The sequence below is a fragment of the Curcuma longa genome, chromosome 10 (genome assembly GCF_044706935.1).
Source record: "Curcuma longa cultivar G26 ecotype Majalengka, Jawa Barat chromosome 10, ITB_CL_G26_1.1, whole genome shotgun sequence".
NCBI lineage: Eukaryota > Viridiplantae > Streptophyta > Magnoliopsida > Zingiberales > Zingiberaceae > Curcuma > Curcuma longa.
This window is the reverse complement of record NC_133870.1, coordinates 7,136,993-7,159,958: the sequence shown is the minus strand read 5'-3', so window position 1 is coordinate 7,159,958 and position 22,966 is coordinate 7,136,993. Positions and strand designations below refer to the sequence as shown.

Here is a 22,966-nt window from a genome sequence, read left to right as displayed (position 1 = left end):
CAGGATAACTTGTTTAATTCTACTGCCATGGCATCCTCCTCCCTCACCTTCACCGTCCGCCGGCGAGAGGCCGTTCTGGTGACTCCTGCAGAGTCCACCCCTCGCGAGTTCAAGCGCCTCTCCGACGTGGACGACCAGGACGGGCTGCGCTTCCACGTCCCGGTCATCCAATTCTACCGCCACCACCCTGCCATGGCAGGGAAAGACCCCTGCAAGGTGATCCGGGAAGCCTTGGCCAGGGCTCTCGTCTTCTACTACCCCTTCGCCGGCCGGCTCAGGGAGACGGAGGGAAGGAAGTTGGTGGTGGAGTGCACCGGGGAGGGCGTGCTGTTCATCGAGGCCGAAGCTGACGTCCGTCTCGATCAGTTCGGCGGCGCCCTGCAGCCGCCGTTCCCCGGTTTGGAGGAGCTCCTCTGGAACGTCCCTGGATCTGATGGCATCCTCCATTGCCCGTTGCTGTTGATTCAGGTGACGCGGCTGCTGTGTGGCGGCTTCGTCTTCGCCCTCCGCCTCAACCACACCATGTCCGACGGTTCCGGCCTCGTCCAGTTCATGAACGCCATGGTGGAGCTGGCTCGAGGGGCGGCCGCCCCTTCCTTGGCTCCGGTCTGGTCGCGTGAGGTATTGGAGGCGCGGCACCCTCCCCAAGTCACCTGCGTCCACCGCGAGTTCGAACACGTCCCCGGTACCATCATCCCATTCGACAACATGGTACACCGCTCCTTCTTCTTCGGCAAGGCCGAGGTGGCTGCCCTCCGTCGCCGCGTGCCAGCGCACCTCCGGAACAGCTCCACCTTCGAGATCCTCACCGCCTTCCTCTGGAAGTGCCGCACCGTCGCCATCGGAGCCAACGCCGACGAGGAGGTCCGGATCATCTGCATCGTGAACGGCCGCGGCATATCCGGCCTGGGCCTCCCCGCGGGGTACTACGGGAACGCCTTAGCCTTCCCGGTGGCGGTGTCCACGGCCGGGAAGCTATCCAACAACCCCATCGGGTACGCGCTGGACCTGGTAAAGAAGGTCAAGTCGTCGGTGAGCGACGAGTACATGAGGTCGCTGGCGGACTTGATGGCGCTGCGCGGGCGGCCGCACTTCACAGTGGTGAGGTCGTACCTGGTCTCCGACGTGACGCGGTTGGGGTTCGGGGACGTGGAATTCGGGTGGGGGAAGGCGGCGTACGGAGGCCCGGCGAAGGGCAGCGTCGGAGCCTTTCCCGGATTGGGGAGCTTCTACATACCTTCGAGGAACAGCAAGGGAGAGGAGGGGATCGTCGTCCCAGTGTGTCTAATGGCCCCTGCCATGGACAAGTTCACACAAGAAATGCACAACCTGATGGAGGAGGAGGACGACGACGAGGGCGCAAAGCAGCAACAGCCACAGGACGCCACAATTGTCTCTGCACTTTGATCTCCATATCAAATAAATAAATGATATTAATGTGTAATCGTCGAGTAACGAATAAGGATAAAGTTTAAGCTTGTTCTTAGCATAAGAAAATGAAAAATTAAAATTATTCTTAAATTGCATAGTCAAAATTTGATGAATGAAGAATTGCTTCATTCATTACTTATCCTAGTGGCCAGTGAAAAACTTCCATGGAACCGAACCGACCAACCCAAGAATAATTAATGAGGATAACTGAGATTTATCATTTATAAATTTGTGCATTATTTGCATCCAATGCTTAATTATTAATTAATTAACTAACATGAAATTGATCAATTATGTTGAGCTCTATTATGTTGAGCTTTATGTATTGGACTGCAAGTCCTAGACCATAATTAAGTTGATTATAATAGAGCAAATTTATTGAAGTGGATAAGGAATTCTAGATTTCATCTTTTACTGAGATGTATTGGACCGTAAAAACCCATTTAATTAAATGGGCTTTGAACTTATTACATTTTCCAAAAGAGCGCCCCTCATAAAATTGTATCGACAAAAACGCGCCTCTAGTAAATTGTTTTTACAAAAAAAGCATCCCAATTTTTGTTTTTTAAAATGGCACTCATCTGTTTCAACGAATTCTTAAGTTACAACATAAGCAATATAATTAACCTCTGTTCTTGAAGGTTTCCAAGCAATAAAAATAACACTCCAAGCAATAATTAAATTGCCCTATGGATTTAGCTAAGCAGTACAGTTTATGTTTTGTATGTTTTGTCTATCCTGAGCACCGTTCGGTGAGCGCCTGTGAGCACCGCCTGACGTGGAGTTTCCACGTCCGCATTAATCGTTCGCTCGACCACAGTTTGCTTCGCCCTCTTTCCTTCTCTTCCGACAAATTTTTTTCGCGCTTTTTCTTTGCTTGGCGGCCGATTTTTTTTGCCCTCCTCTGACCCCTCACGCGCACCTCGCCGAACCCTGCTCTAGGGTTTCATCTCCCCTCGCCAGTTCTTCGGTTTTTGCCCTCTCCTCCCGACCCTCTTCTTCCTCGACAGTGATCTTCTCCCTCCAGTTGATGGACCGGCAACCCTAATTCCCTCTGCACGCTCTCTTCTCCCTCTGCTCGCCGCGGCGCTCTCTTCTCCCTCCAGTAGATGGATCGGCAGCCCTAGATTTCTCCCCTCGCATTGTTCCCGTTCTCTTCCCGGTAGCAGCCTGCCGGTGACGGCCGCGACTTGCTGTTGGCGACGCCTCCTCCTCCCTTGTCTCCGTTCCCAAGCTCAGTGCGTCGTTCCCGTTCTATACCCCGTAGCAGCTGGTCAGTGACAGCTGCAACTTGTTCTTGGCCACGCTTCCTCCTCCCCTGTCTCCGTTCTACCCTCTTTTTAGGATTTTCTTGTGCTATGTTTCTGCTACAAGTAGAATAAGGGAAGAGGTTGATTTTTGGGACAGTCTATTGGTTTTTGTATTGACTTGGCTGCACAGCAACAGTATGTTCAATTAATATATGCTCTATATAACAAATTATTTCAATATATGCTTTGTAATTTCAAATAATTTTTTAGTATTGCTTATCATCTTAAGGTTGATTTCTATATCTTTTGGAGCTTATTCGTCATATTTCTGTCTACTGCATTCATGATCATTACTTATCCTGTTTCAAATTGTTCTGATTATGTGTTCTTTTTTGCCCCCTCAGACATGAAGTCGAGCTTATTGCTGCTGCTGCTCAGCCTCTTCCTGTCAAGCAGAATATTATCTAATGAGTTTTTCTACTTATCATTTGTATCAAATGAGTAAAAAATGAGTAATATTATTTTACTGTGAATTTCGTTAAGTGCAGGTTTCTCAATTGAGACTTCTTGGTGATAGTGTACACTCGACATGCATTGCATTTGTAGAGTTTGCTCAGGTAGTTGTCATCAACCTTGTATTTTCAATCTGTGTAATAGTTGAATGATACTGCAACTTAGATGATTTCCACCAGTTATTGATCCATTAAATATCTAGAAATGAGACAGATACTGTAAAATAGTCAGTTTTTTCTATCATTATGTGTTTTACACAAATTAGTTGATTAGACAATCTTGGTTAGCTAGCACTGCACTTTTCACAATTGTGGAAGCTTGTTTAGTTTATTTTCAATTGGAACCCTTCATACAACTAATACTTTTTATGCGTCTTACAGTTTTGCACGCTCATTCTACCATCCTATTCTTGCCGGCCTTAACTAACCTTTCTGAGTGGTGCAAAAGAAGAGTAGATATGTGGTTTTTAAGAGAACCATCATACGGATCATTAGGACCTTAACTGAGCTTGGTTTAGGATTAATAACTAAAACTAGATCAACCTTTGTTTCTAGTTTTTCAAACAATATTACCTACATTTTTCTGTTCAATCCTCGTGCTAAGGTCAATAGATTACATTTTCTGTTTGTATACATTTTCTTCATCGCCCACAGATAAAATGTATCTAAATGCACTGCTTCCATTTAAGTATGACTTGATACTGTATACATAACCTCATGGGGGACTTTTGATCCCAAGTATAAACCACAATATCCATCATTACTACATGATTCATTCTCTTTTCCTGCACAAAATCAAATCGGTAAAAACTGAAGAATTTTTGCGAATTGTAGGCAGCAAATGCCATTGTTGCTCTAAACTGCAGTGGCATGGTCTTGGGAGCTCTTCCTGTCGGGCAAGATCATCTCTATTTCAAAACTAATGTGTCTAAACATCATAGAACAAACCTAACTCTTATTTTTCTGTGGCATCGCAGGGTGAGTCCTTCGAAGACACCAGTAAGGCCGCATGCAATGCAAACTTTGTGAAGCTCAAAAAGATCTTATAGCTGTTGCTCTGCAACTGCTACACTTTCGATTTTTTTGTTTGTTTTTGTTTTTGGATCGAGGGGAGGGTCAATGAACCTCTCTCTAGCTGATCTTATTTCTTTGATAGATTGCTGAATTTTTGGTTGAATTTAATGGGATGATTACTTTCACTATCAATTTGAACTCAAGTTAATTTCTAGCATCAGGCGATGGATTAGAATGTTGTTTGATCCTTTAGAGATCCATTTGTTTCACTGAAAATTGATATTTTTCAAGGAGAACTTTTATAGAAAATTTATTTTCCAAGGCGATAGACATGTTTAATATCTCAAATCGAGATGATCAACTATTTAGAATCGATCCATTGGTAAAAATGATTTAACTACTTCGCCCATCAACCTTGATAAATTCATGTTCTCCATCAAGGAAACAAAATGAAATTCCAAGTTCTCCATCAAATAAAACATTAAGGAACACATGATAGTAATATTAGCAATAGACGGGCAAGTAAACCAAGTTCTTGATTTTAGGATGATAGAAAATATTTAGCACTGTTAATTCAAGGAACGCCACCTAACATTTGAATAATGTGTAACGAATAAACTGGTTCAGAGATAAGGAATTGAAACTACTTTTCTGGTTGCAGTGCAAATGTATTCGCTAGCATACAATGAATAACACAAACAACACGGATTCCCTTGTCAAAACCCTCTAGAATGATACAAAATGAAACTATTTGCTCTAATCTACGTCCATCTCCTCCAATGCAGCTTTTGCGGCCTCCTTGGCTTGCTTCAAGAGTTCGTCTGGAACCTGTGACAACACGTCTTGTACTTTATAAAGAATACCATGAAATATCGAATAAAGGTATAAATGATATTAATAAGGAAAACCATGAATAAGGTTAGCAACATAAAGAGAAGTATAAATTACATTGTATCGTATTTCTATAAAGAAAAGGAAATGAGCATGCTCCATTGTACCCTTCAGGAAATGTTGTAGAATAAGCTTTCAGAAAATTTGTTTAATTAAAGGAAAAGACAATATTTAGGTTAATGACAAGAACTACAGTTTGTAACATGATAAAATACAAAATTGTTGGGAAAGGCAATATAGGCACACATGAAAAAGAAACTTGATTTTCTTAGTTCAAAATATCTTCAAAAGGGAGTTATAATTGAGAATGGTCCAAAGCAAAACTATCTGAATAGGAAGGATTAATGTCCCAAATCCTATCCAACAAGCAAAGCTGATCGAAGCTCCAGCTTAGGTCAACATATAATTTTAGTTTGCCCATAACTATAGAACAATTGTAAAATTTATGGACACACAGTGTCAAACAATTATTATTCTAGAATCTTGATGACAGAGAAGATAGCAACTAAACAGTAATTAAAATCATTCAGACAAAAAAGCAGAATTAATAAAATCAATTAACCAATGTATCTAGATTAGTTTTTTTTAACAGTTATACTAGTATTGCCATAAGCCTATTCATTAGGATGTTCTACGGGAGACTTGCGCAACCAAAAAGGCAGCATGATGTATGCTAGAATAAAAGACATCAGCAAACATATGAGAACTATATTCTACCATATTTGCATGATCAAAGAAAAAAAAGAAAGTAAATAGATTGAAATTTGCAATTCAAGGTAATTGTAAGAGTAAAAGTGAATGTCTTTATGCATAAGAAAGTTCATGGTACAAAAACAAGACAGGCAATAAACATCAGTAGAGTTCTAACTAAACTACTTTCTAAATTAACAACAGCTACCTTCTGATGCTGGCGATTTGATTCATCACAGACCCAGCTCATTTCTAACTCAAATGCTTTGTCCATTGCTTCATCGTGCACTCCATAAATTCTGCTTGGAAGAACAAGGAAAACGATACAAATAACAATTTCAATTTGCAGAAGTTCCAGAAATAAAATATATCCAGAACAAAAGCCAGTAGACTGTCCCAAAAATCAACCTCTTCCCTTATTCTACTTGTAGCAGAAACATAGCACAAGAAATCCTAAAAAGAGGGTAGAACGGAGACAGGGGAGGAGGAAGCGTGGCCAGCAACAAGTCGCAGCTGTCACTGGCGGGCTGCTACGAGGTATAGAACGGGAACGACGCACCGAGCTTGGGAACGGAGACAAGGGAGGAGGAGGCGTCGCCAACAACAAGTCGCGATCGTCACCGGCAGGCTGCTACCGGGATGAGAACGGGAACGACGCGAGGGGAGAAATCTAAGGCTGTCTGTCCATCTACTGGAGGGAGAAGAGAGCGCCGCGGCGAGCAGAGGGAGAAGAGAGCGCGCGGAGGGTATTAGGGTTGCCGGTCCATCAACTGGAGGGAGAATATATATCACTGCCGAGGAAGAAGAGGGTCGGGAGGAGAGGGCAAAAACCGAAGAACTGGCGAGGGGAGATGAAACCCTAGAGCAGGGTTCGGCGAGGTGCGCGTGAGGGGGTCAAAGGAGGGCGAAAAATATCAGCCGCCAAGCAGGGAAGAAAGCGCGAAAAAAATTTGTCGGAAGAGAAGGGAAGAGGGCGAAGCAAACTGTGGTCGAGCGAACGATTAATGCGGACGTGGAAACTCCACGTCAGGCGGTGCTCACAGGCGCTCACCGAACGGTGCTCAGGATAGACCCACTGGTAGCTCTAATATTATCACACTAAATTTTTGGTGCAACTTTTGACGTAAGATGAAGTTCAAAAAGAAGGGATTGAAGTCAAATAATTTCAGACATTGTATTAGCTATAGCTTTGTATTCAACCTCAGTGCTTAAACGAGAAATCGTAAGTTGCTTTTTCGAATTCCATGAAATAAGATTCCGACCAAGAAATATTGCATATCCACTAGTAAAACGTCTATCCTTAGGAGAGCTTGCCCAATCCGCATCACTAAGGGTATGTAAGTCTCGAGATAATTGATGATATAAGAGAAAACCATGTAAAATATTTCTTTTGAGATAACGAAGAATCCTTTTCACACCTTCCTAGTTTTGTTCAGTGGGAGTATGCATGAACTGACAAGCACGATTTACTGTAAAGGTAATATTAGGGCATGTGATAGTGATATATTGTAAGGCTCCAACAATGCTATAGCGAACAAGAAGGAGCAAGCAGATGCTATAGCGAACGGAAAGGCAGAATTCCATCTGCTGACCGTCCTCCTCGAACAAGATGTCAATCGAATCGGGAAGTACGACTCGGCAAAGGAACTTTGGGAAAAATTCCTGGAATTGCACGAAGGCATCTCGGAGGCAAAACTGACGCGACGAGATATCTTTCGAAGCCGACTGACCAATTTCCGGATGGAAGACAGAGAATCAGTTGCAAAATTACACGCCAAGGTAAAAGAATTAATTACAAGCCTCGAAAATCTCGGAGAAAAGGTAACTAATCGCGATGCTCAAAGGTACCCCCTAAACGCATTCCTGAGAACCCCGGAATGGACCTCGTAATCGACGCGTACTATATTTCAAAAGATTTAGAGGTGAGTACGTTAGAACAGTTATTTTCTATATTAGAACTTCACGAATCTCGATATGTAGAAAAGAACAGAAAAACAGACAACGTTGCACTAAATACAAGGAAGATCCAACTCGACAAAGAATCTTCAACGGACGATGAAGAAACAGCTCTAACGGTAAGAAACTTATCTAAATTTATTAAAGCTAATCATTCTAAAAAGGTGCAGAGAAAGAAGAAACACACGGTCCGATGCTACAACTGTAACGAGGTGGGTTATTTGAAAGATCAGTGCCCCAAACTCAAGAACCAGCCAAAGAAGAAGAAGACATTAAAAGCCACTTGGGACGAGACCTCGTCGGACGAATCGGAAGTTGAAGAGTACGTCGGACTTGCGCTAATGGCAAGTCACCAAGAAGATGATGAAATCTCGTAAGAGAGCAGCAACGAAGAGGGAGTCCCTAACTTTGAGACCGACCCGGTAAGTGAGGTATGCCTACTTCTACCTGCTCGAATTTATTCTATAATAAAATCTATGTTGAAGTCTATGAATAAAATAGAAGAGGAAAACTCTGAATTAAAAGATAAATTAAGCACTGCATGTTCGATAGATGAATTAGGAAGGAAAGCCGATTTAATTAACAAAACTAAAAAATGGATAGATGGAAGGAAAAAAGAAAGATATCAGAGCTTATCAAATGGCCATCGAACAAGTTAGTTAGTGTTGGACAGATTTGTTAAAGTGGGCAAGAATCGAATTTCTACGAAGTTGAGGTAATATTTTCTCTGTATTGATCAACTGTAGTTTTTAAATTTAGCTCTTCATAAATGATCATGGGACTGTGTATGACTGCTGAGATAATAAATTTTACTTTTTACTAAAGTAGAATTTACAAGGACCTATCCATTATTGTCGAAAATGTATCTTTAATGAAATTTCAAAAAAAGAAGGTTCTTTTTATAAATGAAACAAAAACGTTGTTGTCTTAGTGAGATAATTTGGAAAAAAGGGGGGGTCGTGCTGTAAAAGAAACAGTAGAAAAGGAAAATATATCTAGGGATCCCAGTCATCCATCATCCGCCCTTTCTCTTCGTTTGAACCTACCCCTCGACCGCCGGCGGCACCACTTCTCCTCGCCTGGTGGCGCTGATTGACTCCCGCAGAAAATCTCGCCGGAGGCGCCGGACTGACTCCTCTCGTCTTGGATCCAGTAGGCTATTGTTAAATCCGATTGGCGATAGTCGTTGTTATACTTGTTCGGCCTCTTCCTCACATAGATAACTCTTCGCTTCAACTGAACTTAATCGCCTTCCTGCCTACGCGACAACTCAGCCTTTGCTCGGCACAATCACACTCTTGGAGAGACGAGCTTTGCGTCTTCTGTCGTCGTTCTCATTCGAGCTCGATCAAGTAATCGGAAACCCTCATCGAGCGGAAGAAACTCCTTTTGCGACAGATGAGAGCAGGTTAGTACGTTTCGATTATTGTTATTGTTTCTCATCCGGTCTCCCTGCGATTATTCATCACTACCATTTTGTTTTGGAAGAATTAAACATCATTTTTTTTTAATGAGAAGAATTGGCGGAAATTTTAAAATCGCATCTTTAGCTGAGATTTAGCATCATTTTGGCTGGAGTTGCAGACTTGATGCACGGTTAATACTCTTTGAAGAATCTGCATTCTCGTGAACGTTTAGATCCTAAACTTGTTTCTCTAACTTATAAAATTATTCCCAGTTGGAAAGTAGTGCATTGAAAGGCACTAGGTATAATCGGTTGCTTGCAGGTTGGTATTTGCTCTATCATGCGACCTTTGTTGACTAGTACAAGGGAGACTCCCATGTTGACTTAAAGCTTGGTCCTTTTATACATCCAAATTGGTTTTGATAGTATTTTCTTAATCTGTTTATCTAGTTGGTTGAGGCATAATCATTTCACATTTTGCTTGTTAATTAGTAATTGTAATTGCAGAATTTGACTTCATCTCAGCTGTGAAAAAATAGAACATTAACATGATTTGTTGGGTATTCCTACCATCTTAATCTTTATAAACATCAAATTATAAAGATTTGTTACTGAATCATGAACATGATCTTTGATCATTTCATGACCATTATTTATTCTATCAGGCTCCCTTCCCACATGATGTCAAACTACCCCTGATATAATTTAAGATAGCTCTCAGTTTTGGACATCATGTTGAGTTCAGATACTCCCTTCTAGCTAGTGTTATGGTGGCTATATATCACATATAGTAGGAGCCTTAGTTGCGAAAAAAAGTGGCTAGTCAGGCTGAAATTTATATACGTTTTACATGATGATAGTCTTTCTGATACATTATTAGAAGCAATTTAGGAGATTTGAGTGGTCCTAGTGATATAGTCTTGTATAAAGTTTAACAGAGGTACAAGTTTCATACAGCCAACCTTAAATGATTGAGAATGACATGATTTGTCGATGCCATGATGTTTGTTTAAAACCTTTATTTTCTAAAATTGTCTCCAAATTCTAGCTTCATGTTTATTCTATTTAAACTCTCATCAACTAGCATAATATCAAACAGCATTTCACCCTTTTATTCTATCTAAATCTTTATCAACTAGCATAATATCAAATCATTCACGAAGGAGACCTATTTTGAATATGTTGGTAACTTCATGTTGTACTAATGGTGAAAACCAGTACCTTTAGATAACTTCATTATTTTGACTGAAGGTATTACCTCAACAAGGTTCAAATGGCACAAAATGTTTCATGCAATTATGAAATATTTGCTTCTTTTATTTTGTTATTGTGATTTCCTAAAGCATAGTTTCATGCCCAAGATGCTTGTTTATTCTCTTGAATATTACTGCTTTGACTTCTTTTCCATGTGAAGATTGCCAGTATGCCCATTAAACAAGTATGCTTGAATTTATTTGATTACTCGTGCAGATTTTCAAGTATGTTTATTATACAAGAATGCAATGAGACACTATTTGAGTTCTCTATGATTTTAATAGGTGGATCATTTGGTGGAAGTAGAGGAGCAAGACCTGTTCCTCCTGAAAAAGGCGTATTTCCTTTAGACCACTTACACGAGTGTGATTTAGTAAGATAAACTATATGGTTATAGCTCCTTCTTTTCTTAACTTTATCACATTCAATTAGAATTATGTTAAGTTATTTTCACGACTGCACATACTGAATCACGTTCCTCCAATGGTTTTTTACACAGGAGAAAAAAGAGTACATTGCCTGTCTCAAATCATCTGGCTACCAATCAGAAACATGCAGGCACCTATCAAAGAAATACTTGCAATGCCGAATGGAAAGGTTAGTTTGTGTCTAGTTTAGCTTTTTCCTTCTTAATGAAACATTCTTGATATAGAAATGAGTGGAAAACAAGTCTGTTAATATCTTAACTGTCTTGGAAGAAGTCGATTATGTGACTTGTGCTGGTCTATTCACTTTATTCATGCCTTCTGGGTGCCTTAAACACACTAATGGCTTTATTTGTTTCCAGAAACTTGATGGCGAAACAAGACTTATCAGAGCTTGGCTTCCGCAACACCACATCAGATTTATCCGAGAGTTATAGTAACAATCAATCTGGCACTTCACCTGGAAAGAACACTTCCACTTCTTAAAGCTGTGATCCTAAACAAATGGAATTTTTTTTATTCTTAATTTGAGTGTGGATTTCTTTTCCAAAATAATATAGATGGCAAAATTCTTGGTCTTGTAACAAATCACCATTTGGCGACCTTGTATTTGCATCTCGGAGCTTATCGAAGAAGGGATGAGCACATGCTTCCAACTGAATAGAGATTTCAACTACATTTTACAAAGCCTCACCATATATCGATTGATGTGGTGAGGCTTTGTAAATTCAAGATAATTTTTTAAATTTATTTATATATTTTTTTAAAATATAAATGTAAAATTAAAAAAGAAAATTAATAAAAATTAAAGATTAAAGAAACGTTAATAAAATAAAATTTTATTATTTATTATAAGTTAATTATAAGAGAAAAAAATTAAAAATAAAAAATTAAATAATTAGAAATAAAAAATTATTTTGGTGTTATTTTATTTGGCACAAGCCTTCTCAGTTACTAATACGTTTTATTTGGTGCAAGCCTTCTCAGTTACTCATACGAACCTTCCCCTACAATTGTCTTCTTTGAAAAAGAGGATGAGAAATTATAGCTTGGATTAGATGGTAGGTCGTCGAGATGATTTCTTTTATAAATTTTGAAGAACACGATCGAGGCTAAACATCAAGTGTTCCATTGAATAGATCTTTCAACTACGTACCATCGCCACTGTATGATTGATAATACTATAAATACAGAGAAATCTTGTTTCAGAGGCCAGATCATAGAGCAGGATAACTTGTTTCTACTGCCATGGCATCCTCCTCCCTCACCTTCACCGTCCGCCGGCGAGAGGCCGTTCTGGTGACTCCTGCAGAGGCCACCCCTCGCGAGTTCAAGCGCCTCTCCGACGTGGACGACCAGAACGGGCTGCGCTTCCACGTCCCGGTCATCCAATTCTACCGCGACCACCCTGCCATGGCAGGGAAAGACCCCTGCAAGGTGATCCGGGAAGCCTTGGCCAGGGCTCTCGTCTTCTACTACCCCTTCGCCGGCCGGCTCAGGGAGACGGAGGGAAGGAAGTTGGTGGTGGAGTGCACCGGGGAGGGCGTGCTGTTCATCGAGGCCGAAGCTGACGTCCGTCTCGATCAGTTCGGCGACGCCCTGCAGCCGCCGTTCCCCGGTTTGGAGGAGCTCCTCTGGAACGTCCCTGGATCTGATGGCATCCTCCATTGCCCGTTGCTGTTGATTCAGGTGACGCGGCTGCTGTGTGGCGGCTTTGTCTTCGCGCTCCGCTTCAACCACACCATGTGCGACGCTCTCGGCTTCGTCCAGTTCATGAACGCCATGGCGGAGCTGGCTCGAGGGGCGGCCGCCCCTTCCTTGGCTCCGGTCTGGTCGCGTGAGGTATTGGAGGCGCGGCACCCTCCCCAAGTCACCTGCGTCCACCGCGAGTACGAGCACGTCCCCGGTACCATCATCCCATTCGACGACATGGTACACCGCTCCTTCTTCTTCGGCAAGGCCGAGGTGGCTGCCCTCCGGCGCCGCGTGCCGGCGCACCTCCGGAACAGCTCCACCTTCGAGATCCTCACCGCCTTCCTCTGGAAGTGCCGCACCGTCGCCATCGGAGCCAACGCCGACGAGGAGGTCCGGATCATCTGCGTCGTGAACGCCCGCGGCATATCCGGCCTGGGCCTCCCGGCGGGGTACTACGGGAACGCCTTAGCCTTCCCGATGGCGGTGTCCACGGCCGGGAAGCTATCCAACAACCCCATCGGGTACGCGCTGGACCTGGTAAAGAAGGCCAAGTCGTCGGTGAGCGACGAGTACATGAGGTCGCTGGCGGACTTGATGGTGCTGCGCGGGCGGCCGCACTTCACAGTGGTGCGGTCGTACCTGGTCTCCGACGTGACGCGGTTGGGGTTCGGGGACGTGGATTTCGGGTGGGGAAAGGCGCCGTACGGAGGCCCGGCGAAGGGCGGCGTCGGAGCCATTCCCGGAGTGGGGAGCTTCTACGTACCTTCGAGGAACAGCAAGGGCGAGGAGGGGATCGTCGTCGCAGTATGTCTACTGGCCCCTGCCATGGACAAGTTCACACAAGAAATGCACAACCTGATGGAGGAGGACGACGACGAACTGCCACAGGGCGCCACCATTGTCTCTGCACTTTGATCTCCATATTAAATAAATAAATGAGTCTGTGTTTAAGCTTGTTCTTCTAGAACTGCATAAGAAAAATGAAAAATTAAAATTATTCTTAAATTGCTTAGTCAAAATTTGATAAATGAAGAATTGCTTCGAAAACTTACCAAAAGTTAATATGGTTGACTAACAAATTTGGCATTACAGCCATCACCCTCACATTCTTAAATTCGCAACGGTAGCCCCCACGGGCGGGGTCAGCCGGTTAGGACATGGATGCTTGCAGCATGAGGTGGGCGGTTCGAAGGTCCATGGCAGCAAATGCGATAACATCAATATCTGTCCATGTAAAATGCCTTCAACCACCATGTTGTAATCGGTCCCGCATTCACCGTGATTTACTCCCCCTCATACTTGTGGGGCCGGGGTGGGGGGCCGCTAGGTTGGCGGTTCCAACCTTTTGCAGCATAAATTCGCAACGGTAGTCCCTGGGGCAATGGTGCAACGGTAGGACATCCGGATTGTAACTCAGGGACCCGCGGTTCGATCCCCAACTACGGCGTATTTGCAGGAATTTTCCTCCAAATGGGGAACGCAATCAAAGGATGCTGGGCATCTGGATTGGCCGCCGTATGCGCTTCCCGATTTACCCTGGTGGTCGGTGGGAAACTTCCGTGGGACCGGGCCGACCACCCCCAGAGATGTTGGCTACTGAGATTATCATTTTTTTTAAATTCGCAACGGTAGGACATCCGGGTTGTAACTCAGGGACCCGCGGTTCGATCCCCAACTACGGCGTATTTGCAGGAATTTTCCTCCAAATGGGGACGCAATCAAAGGATGCTGGCCATCTAGATTGGCCGCCGTATGCGCTTCCCGATTTACCCTGGTGATCGGTGGGAAACTTCCGTGGGACCGGGCCGACCACCCCCAGAGATGTGGCTACTGAGATTATCATTTTTTTTTAAATTCGCAATTAAAGGATGCTGGACATCTGGATTGGTCGCCGTATGCGTTTCTCGATTTACCTTGATGATCAGTGGGAAACTTCCTTGGGACCGGATCGGCCACCCCCAGGGATTGAGTTCATGAGACTGACTGGGATTTATCATTTTTTTTTAATTTGTAATTACTTGCATCCAATGCATAATTATTAATTAATTAACTAACATGAAATTAATCAATTATGTTGAGCTCTATGTATATTGGACCGTAAGCTCTTATAACATAATTGAGTTGGTTATGAGATAGAGCAAATTTACTAAAATGAATAAAAGGATCCGTTGGAATGATAAATTATATCTTTTACTCAAATATATTGCACCGCAAGAGCCCATTTAATTAAATGGGCTTTGAATTTATTAAATTTTCCAAAAGAGCGCCCCCCTAGTAAATTGTTTTTACAAAAAAAAAAGCATCCCAATTTTTTGAAGGTTTCCAAGCAATAAAAATGACACTCCAAGCAATAATTAACTTGCCCTATGAATTTAGCTAAATACTACAGTTTATGTACTCTTTTCTCATCTCAACGATCTCTTCTGGGTTTTCATGTAGAAGGCGGCTATGAAAAAGAGAAAGAGATTGTTGGTGGCTTGATACCATATAAGAATACGTAAAAGAGAAATAATAGTACAATATATAATATATTTACATACTCAGTTAATTGATCAAACAATAAGATCTAATAATTATTATATCCTTATTTGATTCGGTCATATGGAATAATTCTCTTTTATGACTTAGTCGTATGAGATAATTATATATCCTTTACTCCTCGATAAATTCAACGGGAGATCTTTACCGTTGAGTTTGCTTGTTAATCTGCTGAAACGTTATCTAGCTAGATAATGACTTCGTAAAAATATCAGCAATTTGATCTTCTACAGAAATATAAGAAACAAATAGCCGTTGAGTTGTCACACGTTTTCGAACAAAATGAAAATTAATTTTCACATGTTTTGTACGTGCATGAGAGATAGGATTTACAGTAGTTCCAATATTATCACACTAAATTTTTGATGCAACTTTTGACGCAAGATGAAGTTCAAAAATAAGGGATTGAAGCCAAATAATTTCAGACGTTATATTAGCTATAGTTTTATATTCAACCTCAGTGCTTAAATAAGAAATCGTAGGTTGTTTTTTCGAATTCCATGAAATAAGGTTCCGATCAAGAAATATTGCATATCCACTAGTAGAGCGCCTATCCTGAGAAGAGCTTGCCCAATCCGCATCACTAAAAGTATGTAAGTCTCAAGATGATTGATGATTTAGGAGAAAACCATGTAAAATAGTTCTTTTGAGATACCGAAGAATCCTTTTGACACCTTCCCAGTTTTGTTCAGTGAGAGTATGCATAAACTGACAAACATGATTTACTATAAAGATAATATCAGGGCATGTGATAGTGACATATTGTAAGACTCCAACAATGCTTTGATAAATCTGAGGATCAGACATAGTAGGAGAAGATGCAGAGAAGTTGTTTATGACGATTGGTGTTGATATCGGATGTGCTCCATCCATCTTAGATCTTTGGAGAATTGCAGTAATGTACTTGCTCTGAGAGGGGAGACAACCTTCATTGTGTGGGATAAGTTCAATACCAAGAAAAAAACGTGCATTACCTAGATCTCGAATAGAAAATTCTTGCTGAAAAAGACATAATAGAGTTGTGATGCCTTTTTGAGCATTGTCCGTAATTAAAATGTCATTTACATAAATAAGAAAAAAATATCATAGACCCATCATTGTATTTGTAGAATAGAGAAGAGTAGGTCTTAGATCAAAAAAATCCTTGACTTTGTTACCCGTTGGATATACGATGAAACCATGGACGGGGGGCTTGTTGAAGACCATATAAGAATTTCTTAAGTTGACAAACATAAGATGGAAATTGTGGATGGAGAAACTAGGTAGTTGCTCCATAAATATAGTTTCCTCAAGATGACCATGAAGAAATATATTGGAAACGTCTAATTGTCGTACATGCCAATTAGAACTAACAACTGTTGATAACAATAATCTGACAGATGTAATTTTAATGATTGGGCTAAAAGTGTCATTAAAGTCAATAATTGATCGTTGATTAAATCCTTTGGCTACAAGTCGAACTTTATATCATTTAAGAGAACCATCAACTTGATGTTTAAGACGAAAAACCCATTTTGAGCCCATAACATTCATGGAGGAAGTGCGTGAAACTAGACTTCATGTTCCATTACGAAGAAGGGCATTAAACTCCGAAGCCATTGCACTATGCCAATTTGGATCCTTGTTCACTTGTGAAAAACAATTTGGTTCAACAAATTTTGAAGAAACCACTAAAACTCATGTCGAGTTTCCATTGGTGAGCAACGTGCATAGATGTCACTTAAAGGCAAAGTACGACGAGGAGCATCATCATTTGAATCACCTGTGGATGGTGAAAAGATAATAGTAGGGTGACATGGAGATTTAGATGGCGGACTTGTATTATCTGATGAGCTAGAGTTAAAGAGTACAATATCTGGTGATGCTTCTGAGATTGGGCACGGAATAGGTTCTGACATATTATCCATTCTGTTACTGCATCCTGTTCTTAATGGAGTAGCCACTCGAGGTGATTCTGATGGTATAGGAGAGATTAAAGAGAACCCTGGAGCAGAACCTAAGATGTCATCCCCTCTTGTTTCATTAGGGCATCTCATCGGATGAGCAACTAGTGAGAATTCTGATGGGATATTAGGTGGTATCAAGAAAGTATCACTGTTTCCGGAGGATGAAGTTGTTGTTGTGGTTGCAAAAGGAAATAGAGACTCATTAAAAATAACATGTCGGGATATATATATACATCCAGTTGGTATATGCAGACAATGATACCCATGGTGCAAATTACTATAACATGCGCAACCAAAGATATGTAAGAAGTGTAATTAGGAGGCCGATTATAGAGTTTTTTTATGGGACATTTATGTTGAAGCAATGGGGTAGATAGATGATTAATGAGATAAACTACAGTTTTGACTGTATCATCCCAAAATTTGAGAGGTACAGATGTATGATTAAGAAGAGTCAAAGCAGTTTCGATTATATGACGATGCTTCCTCTCTGTGGAACCATTTTGTTTCGGAGTGTGAGGACATGAGATTCAATGAAGGATGCAGAAGAGTCTAGATGACGATGAAGTGCTTGATATTCACCACCCCAATTAGAGTGGAGAGAGAGTATTCTACGACCAAAATAATGTTCGACATGTCTTTGAAATCAACTTAAGATATCAAAAAGATCAGATTTATGTTTAATAAGAAAACCCCATGTAATTTTACTAAAGTCATCAATAAAAACCACATAATAACGAAAACCTTGATTTGATAAAATAGGAGCAGGACACCAAACTTCAGAATGAATTATTTTTAAAGGAAAACTAGACACATGAGAAGAAAGGACAAAAGGTCATTTGTGGCTCTTTGCTTTCAAGCATGCTTCACAAGAATGAGATGAAGATGTCAAAGAAGTTGGTAAATCAAATCGATTATTGTTACTTTGAACTAGACGTAAAGATGGATGACCAAGTTGTGCATGTCAGGTGGACTTATTTGTACGTTCTCCAACGAGGACTTTGGCGAATGTAGGTTGAAGGTAATAAAGACCATCTCTAATTTCACCTCTGAGCAGGGTGGTTCCAGTTGTCGAATCCTTCACAAGATAATGATGAGGATGGAATTTAAAAAATACATTATTATCAAGAGAAAATTGACGAACAAAAAGTAAATTTTTAGTGATAGAGGGAACATGAAAAGTATTGCGCATGTGAAAGAGTCGACCATATGAATGAAAGAATGTGTTACCAAGATTACCAATTTGCAAACCTGAGTCATTGCCTACTTGTACCGTGTCAGGACCATGATAGGAGGAAGCTTCTACAAGAGTGTCATAATTCAGTGTGACATGATGAGTCGCTCCAGAATCTGGATGTCCCGAAGATTGAAGAATTTGTTGCAGGTACATAAAGATTGCTTGTAATAGAGAATGCTCTTGCATGACATGATGAAGTTGAGGATGCTGCTTAACTTGGATTTGAGGATGAAAGGCCTCCTGGAAAATTAAATGTAAAATTAAAAAAGAAAATTAATAAAAATTAAAGATTAAAGAAACGTTAATAAAATAAAAAATAAAAAATTATTATTTATTATTAGTAATTATAAGAGAAAAATTTTAAAAATCAAAAATTAAATAATTAGAAATAAAAAATTATTTTGGTGTTATTTTATTTGGCACAAGCCTTCTCAGTTACTTATACGTTTTATTTGGCGCAAGCCTTCTCAGTTACTCATACGAATTCCTTCCCCTACAATTGTCTTCTTTGACAAAGAGGATGAGAAATTATAGCTTGGATTAGATAGTAGGTCGTCGAGATGATTTCTTTTATAAATTTTGAAGAACACGAGGCTAAACATCAAGTGTTCCATTGAATAGATCTTTCAACTACGTACCATCGCCACTGTATGACTGATAATACTATAAATACAGAGAAATATTGTTTCAGAGGCCAGTTCATAGAGCAGGATAACTTGTTTCTACTGCCATGGCATCCTCCTCCCTCACCTTCACCGTCCGCCGGCGAGAGGCCGTTCTGGTGACTCCTGCAGAGGCCACCCCTTGCGAGTTCAAGCGCCTCTCCGACGTGGACGACCAGCACGGGCTGCGCTTCCACGTCCCGGTCTTCCAATTCTACCGCGACCACCCTGCCATGGCAGGGAAAGACCCCTGCAAGGTGATCCGGGAAGCCTTGGCCAGGGCTCTCGTCTTCTACTACCCCTTCGCCGGCCGGCTCAGGGAGACGGAGGGAAGGAAGTTGGTGGTGGAGTGCACCGGGGAGGGCGTGCTGTTCATCGAGGCCGAAGCTGACGTCCGTCTCGATCAGTTCGGCGACGCCCTGCAGCCGCCGTTCCCCGGTTTGGAGGAGCTCCTCTGGAACGTCCCTGGATCTGATGGCATCCTCCATTGCCCGTTGCTGTTGATTCAGGTGACGCGGCTGCTGTGTGGCGGCTTCGTCTTCGCGATCCGCTTCAACCACACCATGTGCGACGCTTTCGGCTTCGTCCAGTTCATGAACGCCATGGCGGAGCTGGCTCGAGGGGCGGCCGCCCCTTCCTTGGCTCCGGTCTGGTCGCGTGAGGTATTGGAGGCGCGGCACCCTCCCCAAGTCACCTGCGTCCACCGCGAGTTCGAACACGTCCCCGGTACCATCATCCCATTCGACAACATGTTACACCGCTCCTTCTTCTTCGGCAAGGCCGAGCTGGCTGCCCTCCGTCGCCGCGTGCCAGCGCACCTCCGGAACAGCTCCACCTTCGAGATCCTCACCGCCTTCCTCTGGAAGTGCCGCACCGTCGCCATCGGAGCCAACGCCGACGAGGAGGTCCGGATCATCTGCGTCGTGAACGCCCGCGGCATATCCGGCCTGGGCCTCCCGGCGGGGTACTACGGGAACGCCTTAGCCTTCCCGGTGGCGGTGTCCACGGCCGGGAAGCTGTCCAGCAACCCCATCGGGTACGCGCTGGACCTGGTAAAGAAGGCCAAGTCGTCGGTGAGCGGCGAGTACATGAGGTCGCTGGCGGACTTGATGGCGCTGCGCCGGCGGCCGCACTTCACAGTGGTGCGGTCGTACCTGGTCGCCGACGTGACGCGGTTGGGGTTGGGGGACGTGGATTTCGGGTGGGGGAAGGCTGCGTACGGAGGCCCGGCGAAGGGCGGCGCCGGAACCATTCCCGGATTGGGGAGCTTCTACATACCTTCGAGGAACAGCAAGGGCGAGGAGGGGATCGTCGTCCCAGTGTGTCTAATGGCCCCTGCCATGGACAAGTTCACACAAGAAATGCACAACCTGATGGAGGAGGAGGACGACGACGAGGGCGCAAAGCAGCAACAGCCACAGGACGCCACAATTGTCTCTGCACTTTGATCTCCATATCAAATAAATAAATGATATTAATGTGTAATCGTCGAGTAACGAATAAGGATAAAGTTTAAGCTTGTTCTTCTAGAACTGCATAAGAAAATGAAAAATTAAAATTATTCTTAAATTGCATAGTCAAAATTTGATGAATGAAGAATTGCTTCGAAAACTTACTAAAAGTTAATATGGTTGACTACAAGGTTGTCAAACTCGCGATTCAGTGTCGACTCGATTAGGGGTGCACAAACTCGTATCGTAAATTCGTATCGTAAACTCGTACGAGTTTACAGATAATCCAAAAAAGAGTTATAAAATGTCAAATAATATATATTTGATCATAACTTCATAAGAACAATCACTATTTCACATATCTAATAAAAAAGCATAAACATATATAGTTATCAACAACATGTTTTCACATATAAAAAAAAGACTAAACATGAAAATTTAACATGAAAAGATACGAAATTTTCAAAATTTATGTTTCAACATCAAGTTACAAAATGACAAATTTAAAATTTCATACAAAAATAGTCCAATAGATACACCAAATAAGCTTCCATTGTCCAAATTTAATAAAAGGAAACATCAAACAAAGATTTCCTTTGTTTATCGAGTTTACCGAGTTTGATCGAGTTGACTCGCGAGTTTACCGAGTTTACCGAGTTGACTCGCGAGTTTACGAGTTTACAAGGGGGGCCCGATTTTAAGCTGATTCAACACGGAATTGAAATAATAGTTCGTAAACTCGTAAACTCGCCGAGTTGACTCGCGATTTTGACAACCTTGGTTGACTAACAAATTTGGCATTACAGCCATCACCCTCACATTCTTAAATTTGTACCCAATGCTTAATTATTAATTAATTAACTAACATGAAATTATCCATTCGGTTAGTGCATCTTGTTCTTAATAGAGTAGCCACTCGGGGTGATTTAATGGTATACGAGAGATTAAAGAGAACCCTGATGCAGAACCTAAGATGTCATCCCCTCTTGTTTATCATTAGGGCGTCTCATCGGATGAGCAACTAGTGAGAATTCTGATGGGATATTAGGTGGTATCAAGAAAGTATCACTGTTTCCAGAAGATGAAGTTGTTGTTGTGGTTGCAAAAGGAAATAGAGACTTATTAAAAATAACATGTCGGGATATATATATACGTCCAGTTGGTATATGCAGACAATGATACCCATGTTGCAAATTACTATAACCAAGAAAAATACATTGTTGAAAACAAGGATTTAGTTTATGTGCAGAGTAGAGACGTATTCCCAGATAACATGCGCAACCAAAGATATGTAAGAAGTGTAATTAGGAGGTCGATTATAGAGTTTTTCTATGGGACATTTTGTTGGTGCCCCGGTTAGTTTTGATGTGATCAACCGAGTTAAGTTAGATCCTGAGTTGTTCTAATCCCTTTGCTAAATGTGCAGGAACTTAGGTACGGAGGAAGTTGAGCGTAAGACGTAGCAGACGAGAAGGGTTGCGCGGAGAAGTGAGCCGACGGGCTCGGTGCAATCCGAGGGACGACGACGACGAGGGCGCGAAGCAGCAACAGCCACAGGGCGCCACAATTGTCTCAGCACTTTGATCTCCATATCAAATAAATAAATGATATTAATGTGTAATCGTCGAGTAACGAATAAGGATATATAAAGTTTAAGCTTGTTCTTCTAGAACTGCATAAGAAAATGAAAAATTAAAATTATTCTTAAATTGCATAGTCAAAATTTGATGAATGAAGAATTGCTTCGAAAACTTACCAAAAGTTAATATGGTTGACTAACAAATTTGGCATTACAGCCATCATCCTCACATTCTTAAATTTGTACAGCCGTCCTCGGGGCAATGGTGCGACGGTAAGATATCCGGGTTGTGATCTAGAGATCTGCGGTTCAATCCCCAGTTACGGTGTATTTGCAAGAATTTTCTTCCAAATGGGGAACGCAATCAAAAGATACTGGGCATCTAGATTGGCTGCCGTATGCGCTTCCCGATTTACCCTGGTGGTCGGTGGGAAACTTCTGTGGGACCGGACCGGTCACCCCCATGGATTGAGTTCATGAGACTGACTGGTATTTATCATTTTTTTTAAATTTGTACCGCCAATGCTTAATTATTAATTAATTAACTAATTAACATGAAATTATCCATTTGGTTAGTGCATCCTGTTCTTAATGGAATAGTCACTCGGAGTGATTCTAATGGTATAGGAGAGATTAAAGAGAACCCTGGAGCAGAACCTAACATGTCATCCCCTCTTGTTTCATTAGGGTGTCTCATCGGATGAGCAACTAGTGAGAATTTTGATGGGATATTAGGTGGTATCAAGAAAGTATATATCATTGTTTCCAGAAGATGAAGTTGTTATTGTGGTTGCAAAAGGAAATAGAGACTCATTAAAAATAACATGTCGGAATATATATATATGTCCGGTTGGTATACGCAGACAATGATACTCATGGTACAAATTACTATAATCAAGAAAATTACATTATTGAGAATGAGAATTTAGTTTATGTGCAGAGTAGAGATGTATCCACAGATAATATGTGCAACCAAAGATATGTAAGAAGATGTAATTAGGAGGTCGATTATATAGTTTTTCTATGGGAC

General features: G+C 41.9%; 4 protein-coding genes and 1 long non-coding RNA gene across 6 annotated transcripts; all 5 read left to right on the top strand.

The window, feature by feature from the left end:
* The first annotated feature begins 3 nt into the window (after positions 1–3).
* Positions 4–1,486, top strand: LOC141836341 (benzyl alcohol O-benzoyltransferase-like). The gene has a single exon (XM_074723807.1). It carries the CDS (start codon positions 28–30, stop codon positions 1,405–1,407), a length of 1,380 nt encoding a protein of 459 aa, XP_074579908.1. The 5' UTR covers positions 4–27; the 3' UTR covers positions 1,408–1,486.
* An 802-nt stretch (positions 1,487–2,288) lies between these two features.
* Positions 2,289–4,405, top strand: LOC141836685 (uncharacterized). Of its 2 annotated transcripts, none has more exons than XR_012602471.1 (4): positions 2,289–2,704; positions 3,086–3,298; positions 4,028–4,089; positions 4,171–4,405. It is a non-coding gene; the product is annotated as an uncharacterized LOC141836685 (long non-coding RNA). The 2 variants fall into 2 exon arrangements; XR_012602470.1 differs by having other exon boundaries at positions 2,289–2,876.
* Positions 4,406–8,791: 4,386 nt separating this feature from the next.
* Positions 8,792–11,455, top strand: LOC141836140 (uncharacterized). The gene is made up of 4 exons (XM_074723560.1): positions 8,792–9,152; positions 10,688–10,776; positions 10,903–11,000; positions 11,191–11,455. Exons 1-4 carry the CDS (start codon positions 9,143–9,145, stop codon positions 11,312–11,314), a joined length of 321 nt encoding a protein of 106 aa, XP_074579661.1. The 5' UTR covers positions 8,792–9,142; the 3' UTR covers positions 11,315–11,455.
* A 592-nt stretch (positions 11,456–12,047) lies between these two features.
* LOC141836374 (benzyl alcohol O-benzoyltransferase-like) lies at positions 12,048–13,514 on the top strand. Its single transcript, XM_074723846.1, has one exon. The coding sequence runs from the start codon at positions 12,077–12,079 to the stop codon at positions 13,436–13,438; it is 1,362 nt and encodes a 453-aa protein (XP_074579947.1). The 5' UTR covers positions 12,048–12,076; the 3' UTR covers positions 13,439–13,514.
* Positions 13,515–18,958: 5,444 nt separating this feature from the next.
* Positions 18,959–20,426, top strand: LOC141836480 (benzyl alcohol O-benzoyltransferase-like). Its single transcript, XM_074723983.1, has one exon. It carries the CDS (start codon positions 18,975–18,977, stop codon positions 20,352–20,354), a length of 1,380 nt encoding a protein of 459 aa, XP_074580084.1. The 5' UTR covers positions 18,959–18,974; the 3' UTR covers positions 20,355–20,426.
* The last annotated feature ends 2,540 nt before the right edge of the window (positions 20,427–22,966 follow it).